Source organism: Carassius carassius, chromosome 28 (genome assembly GCF_963082965.1).
Source record: "Carassius carassius chromosome 28, fCarCar2.1, whole genome shotgun sequence".
In the NCBI taxonomy this organism is placed as follows: Eukaryota; Metazoa; Chordata; class Actinopteri; order Cypriniformes; family Cyprinidae; genus Carassius; species Carassius carassius.
In genome coordinates, this window is record NC_081782.1 from 8,907,476 (window position 1) to 8,933,937 (window position 26,462).

The window sequence follows — 26,462 nt, forward strand, 5'->3', positions numbered from 1 at the left end:
TTGAAACCATCTCGTCTCAGTATTATATGCAGGATTCAGATGTTACTGATACACTTTGTGCTTCTGAAATGTACCAATGTGGCTATAAGAGCTTGCTTGTTTTAAGGGGATTTGTTATATATATATATATATATATATATATATATATATATATGTATATATATGAGGTCATGTTCATGTCACCTCAATATGTGATTGATTTTTGCCATTATTACAAATTATGTAAGTATTGTTAGGCATCATGAATGACATGTATACCACATAAAATCATGTTCTGTGAACTGTAATCACCATTATGAAATATGTGCTAAGGCCGTGCATATTTGCATGATTACTTTTTTCCAAATTTTCATGAATGGCACAAAAAAAAAGTCTGTAATCTCATTTGAAAATGATGTGAATTGAAAGAACAAAGGTTTTGTAAGAGGCAAACCTTGTTGAGAGAAATAACGCATACAGCGTTGTCATCTGTGATTCACGGACACGCAAGACTGTGAGGTTTTCCCTTCAATCCTGCTTGTTAAAATATGTTATCCTCTCAGGGAACTTGCTCTCATTTCACTTTCTGCTAAAAGCACAACTCAAACTGAAAAATTGTTAGCGCAAAGGCTTTAATAGGCAAGTTAGCACCCCCTGTTTACTGGTCATAAGGTTGATATGAAGAATTCAAGGACTGTGTGGCTGATCTGCTTCAGTTTGTAGCCAAGTTCCTTTTCTTGATCACATGTCCTTGTGTGTTTACCTGAAATCTCTTCAAGATCCCTTTTTCCACTTTCTGTTTTTGTATGGGACCGAAAGAGCCGAATTCACTGGGAGTTGTGTTCAGAAAGTTTTGTGTGTGAGCCACATGACTTTAAGTGGCTCTTTACAATTAGTGGTATATACTGTTCTACTGTATTAGAAGAAAGCAACCGTACATGCAAATTGGCAATTTTTTTATATGAAATATTTGTTTTACCCATTATTTCTGTCCCCGTAGTTTCTTCTGAAAAATATGACTCTCACACAAATTAAGTTGACTCTTTGTCTACTTGTCCAAAGTCTGTGATTGTTCCACATCACACCATTCACTTAAGACTATTTCAAGTTCTGGACTTTTCTTACAATTCAGATGTTTATTAGTTATTGGAATAAATAATACAATTGTTGTACTCTGTCTGACCATGTTTTCACCCCCAATAAAGTCAACAGAAATTCATTACAGATAGCTTATATGTACCAATCGATATAATAACGGAGGACAAGATCTACATATTAGAATATTTTCTAAAGGATCGTTGCTGCTGGAAATTTAGTCTTGCTATCACAGTAATAAACTTCATTTTAAAATATATTAAAACAATGATATATATTATATTTTTTATGATTCTTAAGGGGCTCATGTTTGTGGTTTCTTGGCTATGAAAAGTTAGAAAACCACTGTTCTAAATGTAACCACTAGATGGCAGCACAAGTCTTTATAATGGATGTGTTTTTCCTAATCGATGCATTTTTTTTGGGTTTACATACATTTAAATTTGTATATTAAACGATTTGTCTTTTTTTATTACACCGTTGAATGAACTTCCCTTCACCAACTGTCTGTGAACTGGAATTACTAGGAAACTGGGTACAAAGCTACAACTCGCATCGCTTATCAGCCAAAAGCAAAATAAAAACATTTCACTATCAGGCATCAAGTGAGCCGCCGTTGCAAAAATCAAAGATAAAAACCATTGAATCTAACACACTTAATCTATATGACACACTAAAAAGTTAACCCTAAAAAGTTTTCCTCCTTAACACGTAATGATCTGGCAATAAATAAACAAGCATTTCCCTTGACAAAGAAACATTATTTCAAAATTATTTTTCGATCATAATTTTGCTTTCTACCTTTTTAGGGGGAAAAAACAAATGGCTGAAACCACATTTAAAGATAAACACGATGAGCAGACAGACTGCATTCATCACATTATCTGTTTTATCAGAACTGCCAACAGAATGTTCTGGCACATGTATGTCATATAAATGAAATCATAGCATCTACAAGCAGAAGAAAAAATATGTTAACATACTATTTTATAAAAGCAGTAAGTCACTTAAGGATTGCACAAATGTAAGTTTGTGTCATCTTATACGACCACTTTTTATTTCCGAATGTTTTAGGTTGTCAAATGTCTTTAGCAAACGACAGGAATGGGGCTGGACTTGGCTATGCTCGGATGTAGCTATTTTCAGCCCACTCTTCTAAAGAGGTCTAAACTGTGATATGCCAAAGAGACTAATATCTGGCCAAGTTCTTTGTAAAACTATCTTGTTTTACAAAAAACTATCTTGTAAAACTATCTTGTTTTATCTTTTCTGACAGATGACCTTCTTGCTTGGTTGCTCATTGCAGTAGAACAGCTTGAGTTGTTCGAAAATATTTATACCCATTTTTATGTTACAATAAAATAATATACATGTATGGATGTATTATAATAAAAACAGCCCTATTTATGTGCAACCGTGTCAATAAAAAAGTAACAGATATATTTTATGTATTCTTGAATGAAATGCCTAACGTTACTAAGTGAAACAATTGGTAGCTTAAATAAATCAGTGATTAATATTCAGATTTATAGGTCTAGTTCTGAATAAGAATACAATTATTAAAATAAATGTACAATAATACATTTACATTATCATCGTAACTTTACAGAGAATTTTCAACAGGAGCATATGAACTACAAATCTTTTATATTAAAAATTGCGACTAAACTGAGAAGGGTATTCCTGCACAACATCTCTGTTATGTATGTAACCTTGGTTCCCTGAATAGGGAACGAGATGCTGCGGTGACGTCACCACTATGGGAACACCTTCGGTGTGACGAATGTCTGAAGCCCTATACCATCCCGCCAATCCTATTGGCCAAATAGCGCGTGGCACCGCCCATGCATGCGTACGCATGTATATACCTGGTGCCACGCGCCATTTAACTCAGATTTCATGACTGAAGAAGAAGAATGCTATCAAGGTATGGCACGGCCAGAACCGCAGCATCTCGTTCCCTATTCAGGGAACCAAGGTTACATACGTAACCGAGATGTTCCCTTTCATAGGTCACTTCAATGCTGCGGTGACGTCACCACTATGGGAACGCTATACCATAACGCCTGACGTACCTGATAGCTGTGATCCAAGGAAGCATCTGCTCAAGCGGAGAGAACCCGGGAGCCAGGAGCCATCCTCACATCCAGACTGTAAGACTTGATAAAAGTGCTCGGTGAGGACCAGCCTGCCGCAGCACAGATATCATCCATAGAAGATCCATCGAGAAAGGCTTGAGAAGAAGCCACTGCTCTCGTGGAATGACCTTTAACTCCTAATGGCGAAGCGAGCCCGCGTGCCTCATAGGCTAAGGATATTGCCTCCACCAGCCAATGGGACATGCGCTGTTTTGTAACTGCATGGCCTTTATTCTTATGTCCAAAACAGACAAACAGCTGGTCAGACTCACGCCATGGGGCAGTACGATCCACATAAGTCTTTAAAGCTCTCACAGGGCAAAGACTTAGATCTCCAGACTCCGCCACAGCAGGGGATTAAGCCTCCAGGACCACCTGAAAGCGAAAGGGATTAGATGCGACCTTAGGGACATAATTAGGTCTAATTACTCCATATTATGAGTTTCGCACCATGTCGTAAACAGTCTCCACTTGAAAGCATATAAGCGTCTCGTAGAAGCTGCTCTAGAGTTTAGTATAGTCTCGGAGGTTTCAACAGAAAGACCGGGACATATTAACTCACTCCGCTCAGAGGCCACGCCCACAGTTTCCACAGATCTGGCCTCGGGTGCCAAATCAGTCCCTGTGCTTGCGATAATAAATCCTGTCTGAGGGGAATCTCCCACGGAGAGCCCGTTAACAGATTGATCAGATCCGCAAACCACGGCTGTGTGTGCCACCGCGGAGCCACCAGCAGCAGCTGTTCCACTCTGTCCAGCCGTATTCTGCATAATACCGCTGGGATCAGACGAATTGGGTGAAACGCATACAAACTGGTCCTGGGCCAGTTGTGAGCTAACGCATCCAAACCCAGAGGCGATGGAGGGCATAGGGAGAACCATAGCGGGCAATGCGTAGTCGTGCTCGACGCGAATAAATCCACTTTCGCTTCTCCGAAAATCCGCCATGGGTGATTCACCGTCTGGGGGTGCAATTTCCATTCCCCCTGCTCCAGAATCTGTCTGGATAGTAAATCTGCTCCGAAGTTCAGTCGTCCGGGGATATGAACAGCCCGGATTGACAGAAATTTGTTGCGAGACCAAAGAAGAATACGTCTCGCCAGCCTGCACAGGGGGCAAGAGCGTAATCCTCCCTGATGATTCAGGTACGACACGACCGCTGTGTTGTCTGATCTGACAAGCACATGACGGCCGATCAGCAGACTCGAAAAATACTGGAGAGCCAGAAAGACCGCCAGTAATTCCAATTTGTTTATGTGCCAGCTGTGTTGTGCCGCTGTCCACCGTGGGCTGGGCGCCCCTGACAAACAGCTCCCCAACCGGTCAAAGACGCATCTGTCGTGACAGTCTCTCGGGAAAGACAGATCCCCAGCCGAACCCCGGTACGGAGAAATTCGGCTGACGTCCACAGTTTTAACGACATCACACACCTCCGTGTCACCGAGATCGTTCGATGCGGAAGACAACGGGGTGAAATATTCCATCGTTTCGTCCACCACTGAAACGGGCGCATGTGAAGCAATCCCAGATGAATTACGGGAAGAGCCGTCCCCATTAGACCTAAAAGTCTGAGGCACAATCTCACTGTCACTGCGTGACCCGCTCTGAAGTGCCGCACGCATGACGCAATCGACTGAGCACGCGGGAGAGAAAGCTTCGCTGTCATCGCGCGAGAGTCCAATTCTATTCCCAGAAAGGTAATCCGTTGAGAGGGGATTAACACAGTTTTCTGGAAATTTGTGCATAAGCCCAGGCTGTGTAAATGATTCAGCACAAAATCCCGATGAGAGTGTGCTTGAGTCTGCGATTGCGCTAACACCAGCCAATCGTCCAAATAGTTCAAAACACAGACGCCCTGAAGCCGCAACGGGGCCAGAGCTGCGTCCATGCATTTTGAGAAAGTACGGGGAGCTAGAGCTAAGCCAAAGGGAAGAACGCGGTACTGATACGCTTTGCCCTCTAAAGCGAATCTGAGGAACTTCCTGTGTCTCTTGATGATCTGAATATGAAAGTATGCATCCTTCAGATCGATCGTGACAAACCAGTCGTTTGGTTGAATCTGAGACAAAATAGACTTTACCGTCAACATCTTGAATTTGCTCGGCCTGAGTGCAAGATTCAGACGGCGTAAATCCAGAATGGGTCGTAATCCGCCGTCTTTTTTTGGTACCACAAAATAACGGCTGTAAAACCCTGACTCCATCTGAGAGGGGTGTACTTCTTCTATAGCCCCTTTGTTCAGTAGAGCTGACATCTCCCGTCGCAGCACCGCTATATCCATCGGTTTCACCACCGTGGAGAGAATTCCGCGGAAAGGGGGTGGGCCTTTCCGAAACTGAATGGTGTATCCGTGACAAATTGTGCGTAACACCCATTGAGAAATGCCGGGCAAGCGTTCCCACGCGGCCCGAAACAATATTAGCGGTCTCAAAATGTCCGTTTCCTGCAACGCTATCACACACATTGAAATGTCCGGGCACAAAAAACTCACGGTGTTTGTGCACAGGGGAAGTGTATGCATAATAGTCATTGCATCTCGTTGTGCGTAATCCTGAAACGTGTCCACGGCAGGAGTTAGGCCAACAGATTGAACATCGGGCTCTGCCGCTAGCGGAAAAGCGGCGGCTGTGCGAGCCGTCATGTCGGGCCGTCCGTGCAAGACCCTTTGAAACGCCCCTCTAACTCTGAAAGCTGGATTGCGCAGAATTTCTGAGGGAGCGTTTGGCGTTACAGCTCGATCCAATGCTGTTCGAGGCGCTGTTTGCGGCGAGACAGTCAGAGTTTGAGCGTGGGGACTGCAATGAGAATGTTGGATGCGCGAAAGCGGTCCAACAGCGCTCTCTAGCGGAGGGCACAGTCCCTGGCAAGCAGCAAAAGGATCAGGAGCTGCTGTTCGGTGCCCGAGAACGAGAGGCGTTAGCCATCGAACTCAGGTTCAACCTCTTACGTTGACGTTGTTGAGCCGGTGGAACAACCCTAGGGCCCCAGTCCTTTCGAGGGGGCGCCATAGGTGAAGGCTCCTCCCGAGAGGCTACTCGCTGGCGGTGAGAGGAGGTTGAGCGAGAACGCGCGGGCGCCTGTCGGCGTTCAACCTCCCTGGGTCTGCGGGGAATCAGCTGGCGGAAAGCGGCTGATTGCTGTTTCGCTGCCCTGAATTTCTCCACCACTGAAGTGACAGCCTCTCCGAACAAACCGTCCTTGGAAACAGGGGCGTCCATGAGAAAAGATTTATCCTTCTCCTTTATGTCGGTGAGATTAAGCCAGAGGTGGCGCTCAACCGTGATCAAACCGGCCATGGAACGGCCCACTGCTCGAGCAGTATGTTTGGTAGCACGAAGCGCCAAATCCGTTGCCCGCCGTAATTCCTTTACCGCCTCATGGGGAAAAAAATATCCCCTCCATCTAATCCTTTTAACAGCTCCGCTTGGTAGGCCTGAAGGACCGCCATAGAATGGAGCGAAGCAGCCGCCTGGCCAGCGGCCATGTAAGATTTCCCCACTAAACTGGACGTGACTCGACACGCCTTAGAGGGAAGAAGGGGGCGAGACTTCCACGCCGCGGCCGAATTAGGCACGAGGTGCTCGGCGAGAGTCTCTTCCACCGGCGGTATCGCTGCATAGCCATGGTTTGCCATATCAGAAATGGTGGCGAAATCCGCAGCCGCAGCGTTCGTAATCCGTGCCGAGAACGGCTGTTTCCAGGACCTCGAAACCTCCTTGTGGAGGTCCGGGAAAAAAGGTAAAGGCCTCCGGGGCTGTGCAGGAGTCCGACTGGTTAAAAAACTGTCGTCCAGCTTCGAAGAAGGTTGGGCCTCGGCCTTCTCAACCTCCCATTCCAGCCCCAATGTACCCACCGCACGAGAAACCACGTCCAACAGCTCACTGTAGGAGGGGGAAACACGCCTCTCCTGTCCACTAGGAGGGAGAGGGCTAGTGTCGGCCGCGAAGTCCTCAGACCCCGAGGCCGCGGTAAAACGTCGTCATCATGGCGGTCACAACCGAAGGAGATGGCACTACATGCCTCCGGTGTGGGCCGTAAATCCTCACAGGAAAAGATGACAGGCTCAATAAAAGTTTTCCTCTGCACTAGGGTAGGGGAGAGCGAGCGATGAGGAGAATATTCCAGAGCTGAGCTGTCCTCAAAATCCATGTCGCACATGTCACCCCAAGCTATCACCTCGTGCGGTGCCTCGGCAGTCGCAGAAGTGACATGGCGGGGGTTAGACACGGGGGCGATATCGGAAAAAACATCTACCCTCGAGCGCAGCACTCTGAGCCGCAGGCCATCGCAATGGGGGCATGAAGAAAGGCCGCTAAGCGCCGCCTGTGCGTGGTGTAAGCCTAGTAGAGCTGAAACAACGAATCGATTTAATCGATTAAAATCGATTATTAAAATAGTTGTCAACTAATTTAGTCATCGATTCGTTGCTAAATAACTTTTATTTGCCGTAAGCGGCTCATTTCGTGCATATTTCAAATCTGCGGTGACCAAAGTGTGGCAGTAATGAGCCACCGGAGGTTTTACTCAGCCAGTTCAACAGGAGAAGTAGCGAATAGCCAATAGCTGGCCTTGTTTTATGTCACGTGCTTCCCGAGCAGCGTCTCTGCAGCCATAGACATCATATGATGTCTATATGTCTGCAGCATTCAGCGTGATGTGGGAGTACTTTACTTTGAGCCTTCAAAAAAGAAGAGTAACCTGTAAACTCTGCTCTACTGCACTGTTTAAGGGGACGTTCACATATCGCGTCTTTTGCGCGCTCAAGTTCGTTATTTCCAACACTGCACCGCATCGAGTTAAAAACATTTAAACTTTTCAGAATGCCGCAACCGCACCGCGGGTCATGTGACAAGAACTAACCAATCAGCTTCATCCTTTCCCGTAACAACGTTAAAAGCTCAGTCAAGATGAAAGGAACAGCTGATCATAGTTGTATATGGATTTCCATTTTGAAATAAACTTAGTAGCAGAGCTACTGCAAGCGATTTATTTGAGCTGCAAATCCATTTATCCTTTGCTGAAATGCCCGTGTCTTCAAGGAGAGAGCACGTCATGGTTGCTTAGCAAAGGCAGACGCCTCAGGGGCGCTTCTGTGCGAGCGCTTTGGAAGAAGGAGAAAGCGGTGCGCCTAGCGTTTTCCACGCGTTTTTAGGAGCAATTTGTGAACGGCCCCTAAGACTTTCATTTGTGCAGATTCTCCAGTACAATATTGTTTGCAAATGTTTAGTCGTAAAAGCTGATAACATTGCTTTTTAACAGTTAACATTTAAAGCTTTACAAACATGTTCTGTAATCAGTTTGTCGTTTACCAGTTCAAAATTCAGTCGTGCAGCCTTATTATGACTGAATGAGAGAGGTAAATGAAGATATTTGAAATGCACTTTTTTTTCCTAAGTATTCACTGCTCTTTTTCACACAGCAGGTTTTTTGTGTGTGTCCTATTTTTTTTTCTGGACAACCTTCTGATGGATTTTACTTTAAATTGTGAGTTCCATTCAGGTTTCATGCCATTGGCACTTTTTTTGAAGGATTGTTTACAATTTCACAGCAAAAGCTATAAAGCTGTTTCCCAGTAAATAATAAAATACAATGCACTGCAATTTTATTCTGTTTTATCCTTATTCTTCGTGAAAATATGTTCTGAAAGATTCCTTAATAAGCTTCGTTCGGGATGTTAAACTACTTTAGGAGCTCTAAGGACTGCCATGGTGAAAACATTATTTTAAATCTCCTTGTGAAATTTGCTAGAGTATGGGTCAGTGTTCTGATTGCAGAAGAGTTCGACAAAGGATTACTAACACAATAAAACAACTCCAGGTATATTTTTGATGAGGATATGACAGTGCAAAATGGTTAAAATCTCTTAAATCTATGCTGAATGATAAAGACCATTTATTAATAATTTACTTGGGGGAAAAAATGGAAAAAACTAAAATATAAGTACATAAACCGATTAATCGATTAATCGTAAAAATAATCGACAGATTAATCGATTATCAAAATAATCGTTAGTTGCAGCCCTAAAGCCTAGACAAACTACGCACCTGTCATGAGTGTCCCCCTTCACGATGTACCTGGTACACGGCTCTTTGCATTTCCTAAAACTCATCGCGTCCGTGGAGAGGAGTAATACTGCTCGTGAAGATCGCTGGAGAACGCGAGATAATAGGGCACAGAAGATTCGCTATATTCGCTTCGTTACTGAAGGAATGAAATCTGAGTTAAATGGCGCGCGGCACCAGGCATATATATGCGTACGCATGCATGGGTGGTGCCACGCGCTATTTGGCCAATAGGATTGGCAGGATGGTATAGGGCTTCAGACATTCGTCACACCGAAGGTGTTCCCATAGTGGTGACTTCACCGCAGCATTGAAGTGACCTATGAAAGGGAATTGGAGGCAGCGGTTTTAGGACCCCGCCTATAGGACCCCGGTTATAGGACACTAGTTTTTTCTGACAGCGCCACCTACCGAACTGGATCACCGAAAACACTCCTCTGAGGGGTCAGCATCATCTCTTCTCAGGTGTTCTGGATCCAGACTGGAGCTTGTGTAAATCCTAGTTACCAAAATATGTAAACAAATAGACACATCATAAGCATAGCTGCGGTTCAAACAAAGTAAAATTAATTAGTTTAACCCAAGCTAAAGAATAAGAATGCACATTTGATCAGATGCAACTGCAGTCACAATTTAAGAGATACATTATTTGAATGCTTGGCGAAAGAGATGCGTTTTTAATCTAGATTTAAACAGAGAGAGTGTGTCTGAACCCCGAACATTCCCAGGAAGGCTATTCCAGAGTTTGGGAGCCAAATGTGAAAAAGCTCAAAAACATTTCATAAGTGTTAAATCAGAGAGATATATTTCAGTTGAACATGTTAAACAAATGTTTCTTATTTAATTCTCTCTCTCACTCTCTCACTCATTCTCTCACTCACTCACTCTCTCTTTCTCTCTCTAACTCACTCACTCTCTCTTTCTCTCACTCTCTCTCTCTCTCTCTCTCAGACTGTCAGAGTTGAAGCCTACATCCATGTGCAGCAACTGATGGAAAAGGGAGTCTTTTTGGTGCTTTTGTTCTTGCACAAATTATATATATATATATATATATATATATATATATATATATATATATATATATATATATATATATATATATATATATATGTATGTATGTATGTCAATAAATTCATTCTTTAATCATTCTCGAGTTTTGTCTTGCCTCTCTACAACCATTACAATATCTGGCTATATCATTTAGTGACTGCATATTCTGATTCCATTTTTATTTTACCTGATAACGAGCAAATTAGTTAAACTTAAGGAGGTTTATCAATATACAGTATAATCCAAGAAACTAAGACTTTACTTTTTCAGTTGTTCAGTTTAAAGATTGATATACTGTAGATGTGTAATTTGTTTTGTGTAAATTGTTTACATTTTACCTCTGATGTATTTTGAATAAAAAACTAATTTTATAAAATATAATAAAAGTACTCCTGAGATTAAATGTCTTTCAAACTATGCATGTACAAACTAAACCACCTGGCTCTTATAACTGCGGTCCTGAAACTGCAACCGTTGCTATATCATCCAGTTCGGTAGGTGGCGCTGTCACAAAAAACTAGGGTCCAATAACCGGGGTCCTATAGACGGGGTACTAAAACTGCAGCCTCCGGTTGTGCATGAACATACTAAACTTTCTTTGTTCTCTCACTGCAATGGAACATTTCACGACATTAATCATTAATAGGCACAACCGACCAAAAATAAAATGAAATAAATTGTACATTAATCTCCCGACACCTTTCAAGCAATTTCATCACTGAATTCGATATTTTGTTGCTTTTGGGGATATGGATTTAAACTGCAGCACTGGATGAGCGCTTCATCCTCGCACTCCTTATCAGCACGTATTCCACGAATCCATTCCATTCATTTTCTCGAGCGAACAGCCAATCAGAGGCCACGCGTAAACGGATTTCCGCGAATCAGAAATCGATGTTCCTCCGTCGCCCCGGCAACTGTTATGACGTCGCTAGAGTATCCCGCCCATCAGTGTGTGTTCGAATCGATAGGAGGCACGCAGCCATTACAATACATTGAATTCCAACCGTTCGCAACGTGATTAAAGGAACTAGACTGTTACTGCATCGTTTTCTTTGTTTAAATTTCATTTTTTTTAAACTGAATTTGAACTTTAAAACGGTCCTTTTATCTGTTTTTCAAACAGTCGTAACGTATATGTAAATATAGTCAGCGTTGCGTCGACGTGAGACGCTCCGCATTCCCAAGCGTTTGACTCATACAGCCTTATCCGTTTGTTTAGCGCATTCATCTGAGCGCCTGCTTTTCGTTAACCAAGAATATTCAGACTTTAGAGACTCGCTTCGATTTAGATGGCAAGCTTCCCAGATTTTGTCAACGAAAATGAAATAGGTGAGTTTCTCAAATTCTCGTCACTGCTTTGCATGGGGGGGGGTTCTTACTGTTTACGTTAGTTTCTTTTTAAACGTGTGTAGTATCCTATATAATTAGTGTTCACTTTTGTGTGGATATGGATTTAACGTAAATTACTCCTAATTTCCGTGTCGTGTTTATTTCAGCCATATTAGCACACAATTTTCGCTTGGACGCAGATTGAACTCAAACAAATCCGTACGCCGTGTACGTCCGTTTAAATATTGACAGTTATTTAAATATTTCATAGTTCTTGCGAGTACTATAATTATTGTGTCCCACGTTCACGGTACACACCCAGAGCACATCCACACACCCTCCCCAGACCACTGTGAATGAATCACCATCTCAGCGACACGTTACGCTGTTATGACTTGTGTTAATTATATAAACTTTACATTTTTGAATGTTTTTTTATGTGATTTGTTTTTACATTTTAATATCCAGGGCGACGTATTCAAATATTGATCAGTTACTATTCAGTTGCTACTAGTCATTAACCTGTTAGTGACAAGTATTGTTTCGCTTAACGAATTGCTCTGTTTTGTTAATGAATTCTACAGACATTTTACAGACAACTATTTATTAGTGTGTAATATTATATACATTCCAATTTGTACATATACACTATTGTAATTAGTACCTACGTAATGAATCGCTTCTAGTCCATTATAAAACTCTTGGATTGCTTGCTGTTTACTAAAAATGTGCCATTGACACAAAATTAGATGCTCCACAACATTTTCAAAGTTATTTGCATAAAAAGTAATATATATATTCTATGTATGTATGTGTGTGTGTGTGTGTGTGTGTGTGTATGTATATAAGGATTGTTCACCCCAAAATTAAAGAAACATTGGCTTTGTTTCTTCTGTGGAACATTAAAAAAAAGAAATTTTGGGAAATGTCTCAGTTTTTTTTGTCCATAAAATAGAAAATAATTGTTACCAAAACTGTTTGGTAACCAACATTCTTCAAAATATAATCTTTTGTGTTCTGTAAGGAAAGTAAGTCAAAACAAGTTTGAAACGCCATGATGGTGAGTAAATGATAACAGAATTAAAAAAAAATTTTTTTTTGCAAAAGTAGATGGAAATATAGTTATAATGTAACTCAGTGACCACTGTGGCTAGGCAAAATGCATGTTTGTTATAAAATAGTAACAAAAGGTAGTTTGCCAGCCATTTTGGTTTTATTAAATGCTTTAAAGGCTTAAAAATGTGCTTTTTTTGTTACAGGTAAAGCTAAGTTCATCGGGGAACTCATACCTCCTGTTGCTCCCTTTGACCAGAAGTCTGGACGGGAGACTTGGACTGTAGCTTTTGCACCTGATGGTTCCTACTTCGCTTGGTCTCAAGGACATCGAATTGTGAGACTTGTACCATGGAAAAAATGCTTAGCCAGCTTGTGAGTATACACACTTATCTTTTTTTTCTCACTGTGGTGAATTGTTACAATACAGCTTGTGTATTGATGGACTGACAAAGGCAGTCTGCACGTATGCTGGTTGTCTTGTTCGGCCCTCTGGGCTTTCACATGGTGGCTATGCTACAGTGGTGCCCAGTGTTTAGGCTTGTTTAGCCTTCAGCGGCAGTCATCCTCTCACCTTACATTATAGAGAGAGCGCCGTTGAGCACACAGCCCTGCCAACCAGCTATTGTCCAGTACTGAATGCAGAGTCCTCATTATGAAGTTCACATCATTGCCCTTTGGCTTCATGTCTCAAACTGAGCAACTTTTTGGGCTCTTTGCCAGTGTTAAATGCAGAAGGTCTTGTACTTTTCTAGCTATTTTGGCAGTCATTATATAAAATGTTAAGTAATTATCTTCTGGTTTTGGTGCAGGTGTTCGTAATAAAAATACTAGAAATAATATTGCAACATAAACCATGCAGACAACTTTAACATTTAAAATAAAACTTTAACAGAATTTATGATAGTTGGAAGTAAACAAACCGTTCTACATGTCCATAAAAGAGAACCATGGTATTGTAAAACAGTTTTCATTCTGCATTGAAGTGTAGTAGCTTTATTAGTAGTTGTACACACAAAGGATATCATTTGGTGGTTAAATTTAAGTTTAGGTTCACAATTGAACATACAGCAACATTACTAAAACTTTAAAAGTTTAATAAACACTAAAAAAAGAACTGTGATAATATTTCAGTGGCACTAAAATCAAAGGCAAAATTTTATACAGGTTATTGGAGTCTTTATTCTTTTCTAAATTAATAAAAAAAATTGTCATCACTTCATCAACCTCATGTTGTTCCAGAACCATAAGACTTATTCATCTTTAAAACTCAAAGTTTGACCTGGATTTAAATGCTCTATTCATATTTTGAACTTTTTGAAGCATCAGAGTTTTGGTTAAAATGATTTTCATTTGTGTTTTGAATACTAATAAAAGACTTGCGGGTTTTTGGGTGAACTATTCCTTTAATGCAAAAGCAGAAGCCACTGTGCCATTAAAAGCTTCAGCTGACACGTGGCAGGCTGTTTCAGTTCTGCAGCGCCTGCTCTGTATTCATGCAATATAACCTCTTGTAATGATTCAGGAACTGGCCTAGTGACATCAAATGGGTCCAAGTTGATGCAACACTTAAGTAACCTCTAAAGCTGGGAGTTTACTTTGTGTTCAAATATTCCTAAGAGTTACAATGTGCAGCTTATTTCAACAGACATGCTAGATATATATTTTTTTAATTGCTGTTGACAGTTTATCAACTTTAAGAGAATTTGTTACCTGTTTTCCATGAAGCACAGACATGATTTTCATACCAACACAACACAATTATTTTTTTTTCTCTTTTCCTCGCCCTAGTTCTGTACGAAATGAAGATCGGTCGAGCAGTGCAGGTCCTCGACGACTGTCCCGGCAGAACAGTGAGGGCAGTCTGCTGCCAGGCGAGCCCAGAGAGCACACCATCGACTGTGGTGACATTGTCTGGGGCCTGGCCTTCGGCTCTTCTGTCCCTGAAAAACAGAGTCGCTGTGTTAATATCGAATGGCACAGGTTCAAGTTCGGCCAGGACCAGCTGCTGCTGGCCACAGGCCTCAACAATGGCCGCATCAAAATTTGGGACGTCTATACAGGTGAGGGTCCTCTCATTGAATCAAGTAATCAGTTTTTTCCTGATGATTCTGCACTAAAGCAAATGTGTTTAAAAACCCATACCATCTTCCCTCAACACTTCTGCATGTCAGCTTCCTGTTTTTCTATATCCCAACAGATGTGTGTGCGCTCGTGTGTGTGTGTGTGTAAGAGAGAGGGGAGGTGGTGGTTATATAAGATGTTGACATGATCTTTTAAGCCCTACCTTTCTGTAATTTTTAACCATTTCTATCACTTAATCATACTTCATATTTTACAAATGTATGTCTCGCATACACCTATTGAATTTTAGCTTTTTTTTGCAGTCATCAGTCAGTGCTAAATATAATTTTTAACATATTTACTCAACCTCATAAGTACGCTCTCCCTTACACAATACATTTCTCCACTTTATGAACCTTTGTACTGCTTTGCCATTGGTTTCTTGGCCACTTAAGTTCTGCTTCTGTGCCTCTGTTCAAGTTTCACATTTAAATGGTCATAAAAGCATGTGTAAATCTGCTATCAGAGAACGAATCGCTGTTTTTGTGAAACAGAGAGGCGGTTGTTGACTGCAGAAAAAGTAGTGACTTTTCCAAGATATATAATTATTTTTTGCCCAGCTGTAAAATATATTAATAGATGGGCAGGTCCTGTTAAGACACTGCCATTGGCTGTTCTGAGGGGTAAGAGATGTTTTCTTCAGTGGATGACTCCACCTCCTTTCAAACTAAAACCGCAATGCCATAAATTTACCCAGCTGACTTGCTCTTTTCAGGGTGTGAGACTCTTCCTCCAGCTGCCTTTATTTTTCTCCCTTCTGAAAACATTCTGGAAATTTGATCGCAACATATTGTACAGTATCTCGACAGGATTTGTGCCATGCACCCGTCATTCTATATGCTAAGTGAATGTATGTTTTCATGCTTGACAAGATACAAATCGGTCCTGTTACTAAGCCTCAATTACATTTTAGAAACGCATGTTAAAGATTTTAGTTCTGTCACTGTAGATGGAGCTAATTATAGGGATTTAAAGCAAATTAGGCTGGCAGGTGTCAGTGATTGTGCTTCTGTATGCCTCTAGGCAATTCAGCACCTTACATAAAGAAAGGGCTTGGATGTATAACTGCTCAGTGTTTTCCAGAATTCCTTGGAAAGTCCCTTTTTGACATCTGCTTTTATAAGCATGAAAGCCAAGCCACGAATGAAATCTTCCTCTCTTTGATTCCTAAGTAGTCAAAGAAATTTCTAAAGTCAACTAAGTGTTAAAGGTGACATCATGAAAATCTGAATTTTGCAGGTTTTAAGTGCTATTAATCAGATCGATTAATCCGATAGCTGAACTAGGTTAACCCAGTTGTTTTGGTAAGCCTTTTTCTGCAAGCGTCTGAGAAAACAAGCACGTCTGATTTAGCTCCCTTGGGAACTCATTGTAATATTACCGCCCTCTAAGTTTATACGCACAGCGCCGTCATTTTGAGTTCGCAGGAGACAACGGTGTACCAGCTCTAATGCCATAGCGAAAGTTTGAGCAAAAAATACTAACTGTTCTGCCTTTGGCTACACAGACGAGCACCGGACACTAGTTCGAGTTCCAGCCTCAGAGGAGACAACAGAGCAGTGGATTTATTGATAAATTTGCTTTACATTGCTGCTGCCACACAGGATTTAAAACCTTCAATGACATATCCGACTGATTTTGTAAATCGTGTGTTTTTAATGTAAACTTGAATGTGAATAAGAACTTAGTTTAGTACTCACGTGCTGTGACAGCAACTTTCTGTTTATGTGCTTCAGATGTGTACACTCAGAAAACCGTATATCAGAAGTTTAAACTAACATGGTTTAAAACGCATGGTTTCAGCGTGATAAACATGATGATAATCTGAACTAAAACATTTTTATATATATTTTTTTTAGCAGGTCCGAGCTGTAATGACACGGCTCTATTCTGGAAAACGGGGCGGGGAGCAGTAGCTCATATGCATTTAAAGAGACAGGCACCAAAAACGGCGTGTTTCAAAAATTATATAATAAATGATCTGTGGGGTATTTTGAGCTGAAACTTTATAGACAGACTTATATTACATAATGTAAAAAGAGACATAATATGTCACCTTTAAATGCAGCTTCCAAGATACAGTGACGATGTTGATACTGATGCAACATCAATTAATGTGGACTTTGTGCTGTAAACAGTGGCTGATCTGGAATGATTTGGCTTTTTTTGTCTATATTTATCCTCAATTTTATTTTCTTCTGTACAGGAAAACTTTTGCTGAACCTGATGGACCACACAGACATTGTTCGAGACCTTACGTTTGCCCCAGATGGGAGTTTATTGCTGGTTTCTGCCTCAAGAGACAAGACTCTACGCGTGTGGGACCTCAAAGATGACGGTGAGGGCCAAATGTTGATTTTTGTATTTGGTGCCACTACTGTTAGCTTTACATATTAACATGCTAGAGCTAGATATTGTGTAACCCTAAGCTGAAAAGTCTCTGGAGTAGACGTTTCCTTCACAGCACACACACTCACTCAAGCATGTACATGCTCACCCACTCTGAGATTTGGGCATTTGGCATGTGGGACATGGTTCAATACTCCAAAAGAATGTTTGCTGATATTTTCTCTTTTACTTGCAAGATCCTAGGATAGGATTGCTGTTTTAATAAGATCACGTGAATCTTATTTATATGCTGGGAACTTGAAGATAAAATGGGAGTTCACTGTATTTGCAAACATTTTTTTTTTTTTTTATTACACTAATCATGAAGGAATGTTGGCCAAACAAATGGCCAAGTTCAAATGAATTTTCCTAAGTCTCAAAGTGTGGAAACATTGGGAAATCAACATTGCTTTCAAAGGATAAATACTGTATTGGTAATTTATTATTGTAAACTGTTTGCATAATGTTTTGTTGTAAATTGTAACAATTTTACTTAGGATTTTAGGAAATGTTATAACCAACTATAAGTGTTATAACAGAAAACAAACAAAGTATTACTATATATTAAGCAATCTAAATTCTTTGTCTTAATAGGTAACATGGTGAAGGTACTCCGTGGCCATCAAAACTGGGTCTACTGCAGTGCTTTCTCACCGGATTCATCTGTCCTTTGTTCCGTAGGGGCAGGCAAAGCGGTACGTTTTGCAGTTCTTTCTTCCTCTTTATTACCTGTTTGGTGTTTCTCACTGTTCGTAGTTTTGCTATGACCAATTAATGAGTGCTAAATGAATCTTTATATATCATCATAATGCTGAGTGCCATAATCTACTTCTATAAACCCTGCCTGTAGTTTTGGTTTGTTTTTGTTTGTACAAATGAGTGCCTGGTTATTATGCGCATGTATATAGAAATGTAAATTTCTTATGAATCTTTTTCACCCATGAAGCTTTTCTTGATGTTACTATTAATAAAATTTAATAATAGACAATTCTATTAATAGACGATATCTTTTCATAAATATAATTTGAATAAAACGTGAAATCCCTAGGATCTTTCCCACACACATAGTGGTATTAAACCTGATATCAAAACTGATATCAAGAACGTTTGGGGTCATTAAGATGTTAAATAGAAGTAGCCTATACTTTTCTTAAAAAAACAAAAAAAAACAAGGACACGTTGGATTAAAAAGTGACGGGTAAGACATTTCTTACAAAATATTTCAGTTTCAAAAGCTGTTTGTTCTATTTGTTAAATCAGTTTATTTCAACATTCGTAATAAATGTTTCATGAGCACCAAAATAGCAGATTAGGATGATTTCTGAATGATCATGTGACATTGAAATCTGGAGTTATAGCTGCTGGAATTTCAGCTTTGCCTTCACAGAATTAAATTACATTTTAAAATATATTCAAAAGGAAAATGGTAATTTTTAAATTGTTAAAATTAACTTACTGGCTTCAAACTTTTGAACAGCAGTGTATTGTATGTAGCTGTCATGCTGGCTGTGTGTGAAAGCCCTTATGGCACAACAAAGAAAGTATTCCAGTCAGTAAGTCATCCCCGAAACCAGCTCTTGAGTCTTTCCGACTCCTAGCCAACTCTCCTCCCATGAACAGGCAGCAGCGGTTGAACTGTACAGTTGTGTGTGTCCATAAGTGTCTTGCTTTCCCTGTCCCAGGTGGTGGCAGAGCTCTGTGTTTGAGTGATTTTGAGGGAAGCGCCGTGCTGACATATAGAGCAGCTGGTGCGGACCACGCGGGGCACGGCTGCCATCGCGGCCCCCATTGGACGCTCATGTGCCCGTGCCCACGCCCCAGGGGCTTCCATGCTCCTGCCCACAAGGGCTTCCTGTACGTAGGTTTTGCTCCATGTCTGTCTACCTCCCGCTGTCGCAGTTCTCTTTTACCTTATTTCTCAGAAGAGTTGACAGTGAGATCCCCTTCACTTCCTACCCCTACTTCCCTTCCTTAACTCCTTTCCATCTCTATATTTAGTAGCATTCCCATCATCTACACATTTACAATAAGAGAGGAGCTCTAGACATTGTGTCTGCTGTACGTGTACATGAGTCAGCCAGTAGAGCCCACCCACTCATTAGTGTCTTAGTTAAAACAAACTCAAGACACGTCTGATATGAAGCACTTGGCTGATTTTTCTGTACTTAATGCCCTAGTTAGACTCTTTTGTAATAGGGTTAGTAGTAGGACTGTGCAATTAATCAAATTCAATTGTCACGTGCATCTCATCAGTAAAGCACAACCCGGATTAATTGCACAGCCCTAGTTAATAGTAAAGGGGGGATTGGGAGCATTGTTGGCATGTGTGAGCAATGAAAGGGCTACAATACTTAGAAGACTTCCTGCAAACCGATAATGTCAGTCTAAAGGGCTTTTGACACTGAAAGCGAAAGTTCGGCGCGATGATGCTTTTGAATCGAAACAATAGATCCCTATGGGAGAATTCACACAAGGCGCGATCATTCGCGGTATGAAAAAGCAAGGATTTTTTTTTGTCCCGTGTCGATTTTTTCCCCCCATCCCTCCAAGATGAAACGGGCCGTCCAATCAGATTTGAGCTTAAACGTAGCCTACAAATGTTTGCCTATTATAGAATCAGAATCAACTATAGATCACAATCGGAAGTTATTACAAACACTCGATGATGGTTTGTAGTGGGTTTTAAGAAAAAACATTAATAATCACTTGTAAGCATTATAGATAGTTTGTGTTTCTGGTATAGAACCACACGTTAGTTATATTTAATGCTTTAACGATGTTAAATCCATAAGATGCATATCTGAGAAAAAATGCATTGCTGGTCAGCACCACCTAGCATGCAGGCGTGAATTAGCATAAGGCAATCAATCGTTTCATGCTCGGTATGAAAGCAACGTTTGTCTGCGATTCGCCTCGCTTTTTTGCATCGCGCTCAGTATGAAGCAGCCTTAATCTGGAATTGCGCAAATATATCATTCCATGTTTCATCATACATGAAGCCACCAGAAGCAGGACCTGTTTGTACTTTCCAAGCTGGTTGCATTTACTAAGTGAAAGCGCATTTTGTTTTCCATTTGTGAATAATCTAATTTGTTGTGTTCTGAAAGCAGAGTCTGTTTTAGCGACAGCCCGAGAACTTCAGCAAACACCAGCTTGTTTTTCCTAATTTGTAAGGAACCACCATTTAATAGTAGCACTTGTTTCTCCTAAAGGTTGATAAAATCACACTATTTCAACTTCCAAAAATGGTTGTTTCTTCCACGTGCAAGATATCTGGCTTAGGTTAACACTGAATGCTGGCAGTAGTTGTGCACCCTGAAGCCCTTTCAACTCACATTGCCAAGTTAGAGAAAATGGTAAATTAGCCTTGTATAATGCACCGTTGTAGTTTCTCCAACAACACCAGAATGTTTAAACCGCAATAAACTATTGAATAAATATGTATACTTTTGTTCAAGTGCAGTGTCTGTAGCTTATAAGGAATAAACAAGAATGTTTTCTTAAAGGGGTCCTATTATGCTCTTTTACAAAGTCTTGATTTTGTTTCGGGGGTGTACTAGAACATGCTCTCATGCTTTGTGGTTCAAAAAAAGCATTATTTTTCACATAATTTAGATTATTACAATATCTTTCTCCCCAGTCTGGTTCAAATGGCTCGATTAGTTCTGGCTTTGATGAAGGCCCGGCTTACGAAAAATGGAATTTGATGTGATTGGTTAGCTGTCCCAGTGCATTGTGATTGGCGAACAGCTTAGACAGTGTTTCAGTACTGCCATGCTCCTTGCCAAAGCAGCAAGTTCCTTCTGCTCTGGTATAGTTTAGGATGGGACTCTGGCTGCATATATATGCAAATTCATCTATGCCAGCAGGAGGCGCTGTTGGAGCTGTGGAGATCGAGGTTTTCCCGGTAACAGCTGTACACAAAGCAGCGCTTACGTAGATAATTATTTTGGTGCATTTGTAATAACTTGCAAAAACTTCATCATCATCTTGTCTGATGCACTCAACTAAGAGTTCTAACCATAGGTATGTATAGATGCTCCAGGTATAAAGATGTGGCCGCCATATTGGAACGGACAACTTGACATCATCCACCATACTGTAGGTTCTCACAGAACCGTTGAGCCGTTCTGTGCAGGATTGTGGCATCTTTCGAATATTCAGTGATTACTATGGTGAATGATGTCAAGTTGACATTACAATATGGCAGATGGCTTAAGTATAGCATATAGAAACAGTTGCTAATGAGGCATCTACATCGTGTGTGTGTGTGTGTGTTTGTGTGTGTGTGTGTAGTTTATATATATATATAGTTCTAACCACGACCTCACCCAAAGAGTATAGAAGTAACGAGGCGAAACTCCGTTGTAGTTTTGACAACAATCGCTAGATGGCGCTGCTATCGCGCTGCCGCCATTTTGGACTGAACCAACGGCTTTACCGTTGGCAGAACTACCGTATACACTGCAGCATTAACATTATGTCTGTAATTTGGAAACAAAGAAAACCGTGTTCGGCCATCAACTGTAACAACTATCAGTGTACAACCAAGCAACTAGCATTTCATAGATTCCCCAAAGATTCAGAGAGGTAAAATAGAAAAGTGTTTTATTAACGTTAAAGTGAGCTAACGTCAACGATAACAGGTGCTGTAACGTTAATGTAAGCTATCCCATGACCGCAGTAACAGTTTGCTAACATTATATATTTGGTCAAAATTGGGTTAAGACTCGAAATGGGCTTTTTAAATCGCATATTTTCAGAGATATATGAACACCTGACCTGGCAAATGACCGATTTATTAATTCATTGTTATCACTAAATTAACCCTTTAACTGTCACCCTTTTTTCGCATAAACATGAAAATCACTATCCAAACTTAAATGGTTGTAATTCAAGAATGCTTTGGAATATAGACTTATGGTTGGTCTTGTTTTAAAGAAGACATTTGCTAGGTTGTTTAAGTGAAATAAATTATGAAAGTGAAACAGAAAAAAGTTATATACGTTTGAGTTTATTAAAATATACAAATTAAAAAATATAATTATTTATATGCTATATAAAATATATATATTACAAAATAATATAATATAATTAATATAATATAATTTGCGTGCATCAGGGAGCCGCTATCAATATGCGGGAGACTCCCAGAACTTCCGGGAGACATGGGATGTCTGCTATAGAGATATTAAAAACTAGAAACTACTATTTAATTCCCTCAACCGCTTTTGAATTGGAACCGGTATCATTCAATTCTATGACAGCTGTGTTGCGTTCAGTCCAAGATGGCGGAGCTGCAGCTCTACGCATGGGTGCGTGGGTTGCTATGGAACGTTCTATTGAGTTTCGCCTCTTGTTACTTCTATACTCTTTGCCTCACCCCTCCCCATCCCCCAGCCATTAGAATTTTCATAGGCGGAAATTATTTTAATGATATTCTTATGGGGCGCTTTGTGACATCACAAAACCCGGAAAAACAGCGATGTAGTCCGAACGAGCCATTTGTATTTGTTGTTATAAAGGGATTTTTTTCCCCCCAAAATATCTCCTTTGGAGTGGACTTTGAGATTTGTAACTTTGTAGTTCTTTTTATGCCCAAACATACACACTTCACACTGACTAAAATTCCAAAAGTTAAAAATCATAATAGGACCCCTTTAATATAAAGACCATGCAGGCACCATGTTTTCTTGGCACTCAAAAATTTTGCTTTCTTAAATCTAAAAATTGTGCTGGAGTAAATAAAGCACTAGAAAGTCTCATGATTGATTCATCAGCAGAGTTTGAAGTTGTGACATGTCTGTATTCTGTGTTTGCCAAAGGCGTCAAACTTTTGGCCATCGAATGTTCTCTTCTCTTGCAGTATCTCTTGTCTCTTCGTAGGCCTCCACCGGCGCGGTGCAAGCCTATTGTAAACTCAAGTGAACTAAAACTGAAAGGGGGTACCAGTGGAGTAACATAATGTTACCTTAAGTTATTACTTGTTTGTATTTTTATTTTATTTTTTTACACGTAGTAATTCTTGGAATAATGTAATTTTATATATGTGTACACCTGTAGTATTTCTGTATCACTATTTATTTTAATTTTAAAAATGTGAGCATTGATGTAATTTAAATACTTGTAACTGCTAGCTGCTCTGTAGAGTTTGACATTGTGCAGTTATGTGCAACTAAGCCTTGCTGTTTCATTGGCATGTGCTACTTTTTCTGGGTTTGATTGTAGTGCTTAGGATTTTACCATAAAAATGAGACTGAGCACATTTTGATCTTGCTGTTTAATTTGAAATAATTGAATTATTTGTCTCTGAATTGTATGGAAAACACAGTAGGCTATAACATATGTCTTTTGCATTGCAGGTCTTCCTGTGGGACATGGATAAGTACACTCTGATCCGTAAGCTGGAGGGCCATCATAACGACGTGGTGTCCTGCGAGTTCTCTCCTGACGGGGCCTTGCTGGCCACAGCTTCCTACGACACCCGTGTCATCATATGGGACCCTCATACAGCCACAGTTCTGTTCGAGTTGGGGTACGTGACTAGTTTTTCCACCCCCTTTTCCTTTTCTAGTTCTGTGTGAATTCTCTCCGAAGTTCATGTTGTTTAACTGATCTCTTATCTTCCCTTCAGGCATCTCTTCCCTCCTCCCTCACCCATATTTGCAGGAGGAGCAAATGATCGATGGGTTCGCTCTGTTGCCTTTTGTCATGACGGTCGGCACATTGCTAGCGTCACTGATGACATGTAAGATAATGCAAACACTCGGTTATTTGCTTTTGAGAACTCAACATTGATCGTTTGTGTTGCAGTTAATAGCCTGCATTAGGGCGATAGGAGCTCTGGAAGTAGTGTGTGATTTGTTGCAGGGCCTCTTTCTGGGAAAGATCACATGCCTCTCATATGACATCCATTAATCACTATTAGCGGCCAGTTTGCCTTCGCCGCGCCTCCTCCTGATTCTGGGTGGAGGCGCCTCTCTCTCGTACTGAGAGAATGAAACCGTTTGTGCTCTACAAAATGGCGGATGATAATGTCTCACTTACTGTGCATTTGATTTGTTTTGCGGTTAGGCGCAAATGATAGGACCATGCTCTTGTTCACCAAGGCTGTTTACTTGATCAAAAATAGTCATTTAAAAGACTATTTAAAAATTTAAATGAATGACCATTTAAAAGTCATTTAAATGAATACAATGTAATTTAAGCATTTTTATTTTTTATCAGTTTAGTGTGTCCTTGCCGGAAAAAAAGTATTAAAATCTTACATCAAATTTTTAACAGTGCCATGTAAAATCATTATTTAAACTAGTTATTTTAGGCAAATTTCATACTTTGTTTCATGTTTTATCTGCTTGAAATGTTATGGAAGACACTGGAAACCGCAGTAGAGAATCAACTTGTATTTTCATTTTTCAGGCTGGTGCGTTTCTGGAGCATCGATGATAAGAGTCCTCAGGCCATCGCCCCTCTCACCAACGGCCTCTGTTGTGCCTTTTCTACTGACGGAAGTGTCTTAGCTGCGGGGTACGAATCTGTTACTCCATTGTTTGCTGGGTAGTGTTACTACATAAAGGATTGAATATGTATCTTGGCTTGTTCTTCTGTTTTGAGATGAAGCCAAGAATAAGTTTCATCACATTTTCAAAAGTATCCTGAACGATCTATTATTATAGAAATGCACCAAGCCAGCTCTGCAGCCTGCTTTGTATATGAAATTATTTAGATGAGTTGGCTGTCCCACATACACTCATACTTCTCTTTATGATAGCAGTCTGACAAAGATGAACTGGCAAGTTGTATTATATAAACACAGCCAGACCTTGTTCAGAATGACATTTGATCATGTGTCATTGCCAAGTTAAATAAACGAAATGGCATTCGATTGTTTTCACAGGTCTCGTGATGGCAGCGTGCATTTCTGGGCTTCTCCACGCAGCATTGCGAGCCTCCAGCACTTGTGCCGCTTGACCCTGCGGCGAGTCATGCCCACGCAGCAGGTTTATACGCTTCCCATTCCTTTCTCCATGCACGACTACCTGGCATACAAGACACTTTAAGTTGGAACGCAAAACACGGCGCTCTGTGAAACCAATGAAATGTGTATGTGGGCCTTTTTTTTCCGTTAAATTTTTTTTACAAAAATATTTTTCTGCGCAAACCGACTCTCTAATGAAGGCGAGATTGGTTCTTTTTGTATTTATTTATTTTTCTTTTTTTTTTTTTAGTTTAGTTTTCCTAGTTGCAAGTGTATTTCAATGTTTTGTTCAAATTTGTCTTTTTTTTTAAGCCCATAATAAGGTAGTGGCCTTCAAACAGCCTTAATCAGCGGACCACGGTTTTCCTTTTTTTTTATGGCACAATTTGTACAGCACCTTAGAGTTGGTAAATGAAAGGTGAAAGTTCTTTCTCTGGCTCTGTTTAAGGTATTCCTAAACTGAGTTTAAGCGATGTGATGGGGGATTGTCTCCCTAACATTCTGCAGTGTTTTCTTCTTCCTTGCTGGTTGTGAGAGGGATTGAAGGGAAGTGACAATGTGAAAGTGTGTATGTGCTTGTAATGAGCGAAATATAGTTGAGTAGTTCAGAGACACAGGCAGTGCCTCCCCTTGACGTGCCTCTTTAGAGATAATAAACATCCACACGCTTATGCTGCTTCGTTAATGGCTTTCATCATTACAAACCTAACACTTCAGTAACACATCGGCTAATTTGTTTCCTCCACAAATTGTATTGTTTTTTTTATATATATCTGTACAGAGATTTGTAAAGGCATGTGTATATACGTGTGTGTGTGTGTATGTATATGTATGTATATGTGTATATATATATATATATATATATATATATATATATATATATATATATATATATATATAGCTTCAGTTTTGTTTTTGTTTTTTTTTTCATGCTTTTCATACATCACTTTACGCCCGACACCTTCTTTCCACTTAACTCTCAATCGAACCTCATTCTGTTAACATTTTGACATTTGCCTTGTGTGTTGAAACAGAGAGCCAAAGTGAGGTTTTGTGGAGGTGGTTTTGTTTGGGCATGTCTCATCTACCTCTATTTTGAGGAACCGGTTTATTGCATGTCCTGAAACAAAAAGGCATGATTGTGTTTATTGATTGTATAACGCATGTGACCCTGCCTGTCATCTAAAGCAATTGAATCAATTAAGAATGTGGCAAATTCATCTGGTCATGGTCTTGACAGGAAAAATGTGTTGAAAAAGCTGAC

The 26,462-nt window shown here is 40.4% G+C and overlaps 1 protein-coding gene and 1 long non-coding RNA gene across 2 annotated transcripts in view; both read left to right on the top strand.

The window, feature by feature from the left end:
- Window positions 1–9,781, top strand: part of LOC132108398 (uncharacterized) — a 143,169-nt gene extending 133,388 nt beyond the window's left edge. The window contains exon 3 of the long non-coding RNA XR_009424438.1: window positions 9,739–9,781. This is a non-coding gene — a long non-coding RNA (uncharacterized LOC132108398). The remainder of the gene's footprint in view (window positions 1–9,738) is intronic.
- A 1,473-nt stretch (window positions 9,782–11,254) lies between these two features.
- On the top strand, window positions 11,255–25,936 carry LOC132107862 (WD repeat and SOCS box-containing protein 1-like). The gene is made up of 9 exons (XM_059514169.1): window positions 11,255–11,655; window positions 12,915–13,083; window positions 14,500–14,771; window positions 17,039–17,170; window positions 17,815–17,915; window positions 23,583–23,755; window positions 23,855–23,968; window positions 24,640–24,747; window positions 25,118–25,936. Exons 1-9 carry the CDS (start codon window positions 11,616–11,618, stop codon window positions 25,278–25,280), a joined length of 1,272 nt encoding a protein of 423 aa, XP_059370152.1. The 5' UTR covers window positions 11,255–11,615; the 3' UTR covers window positions 25,281–25,936.
- Window positions 25,937–26,462: the final 526 nt, after the last annotated feature.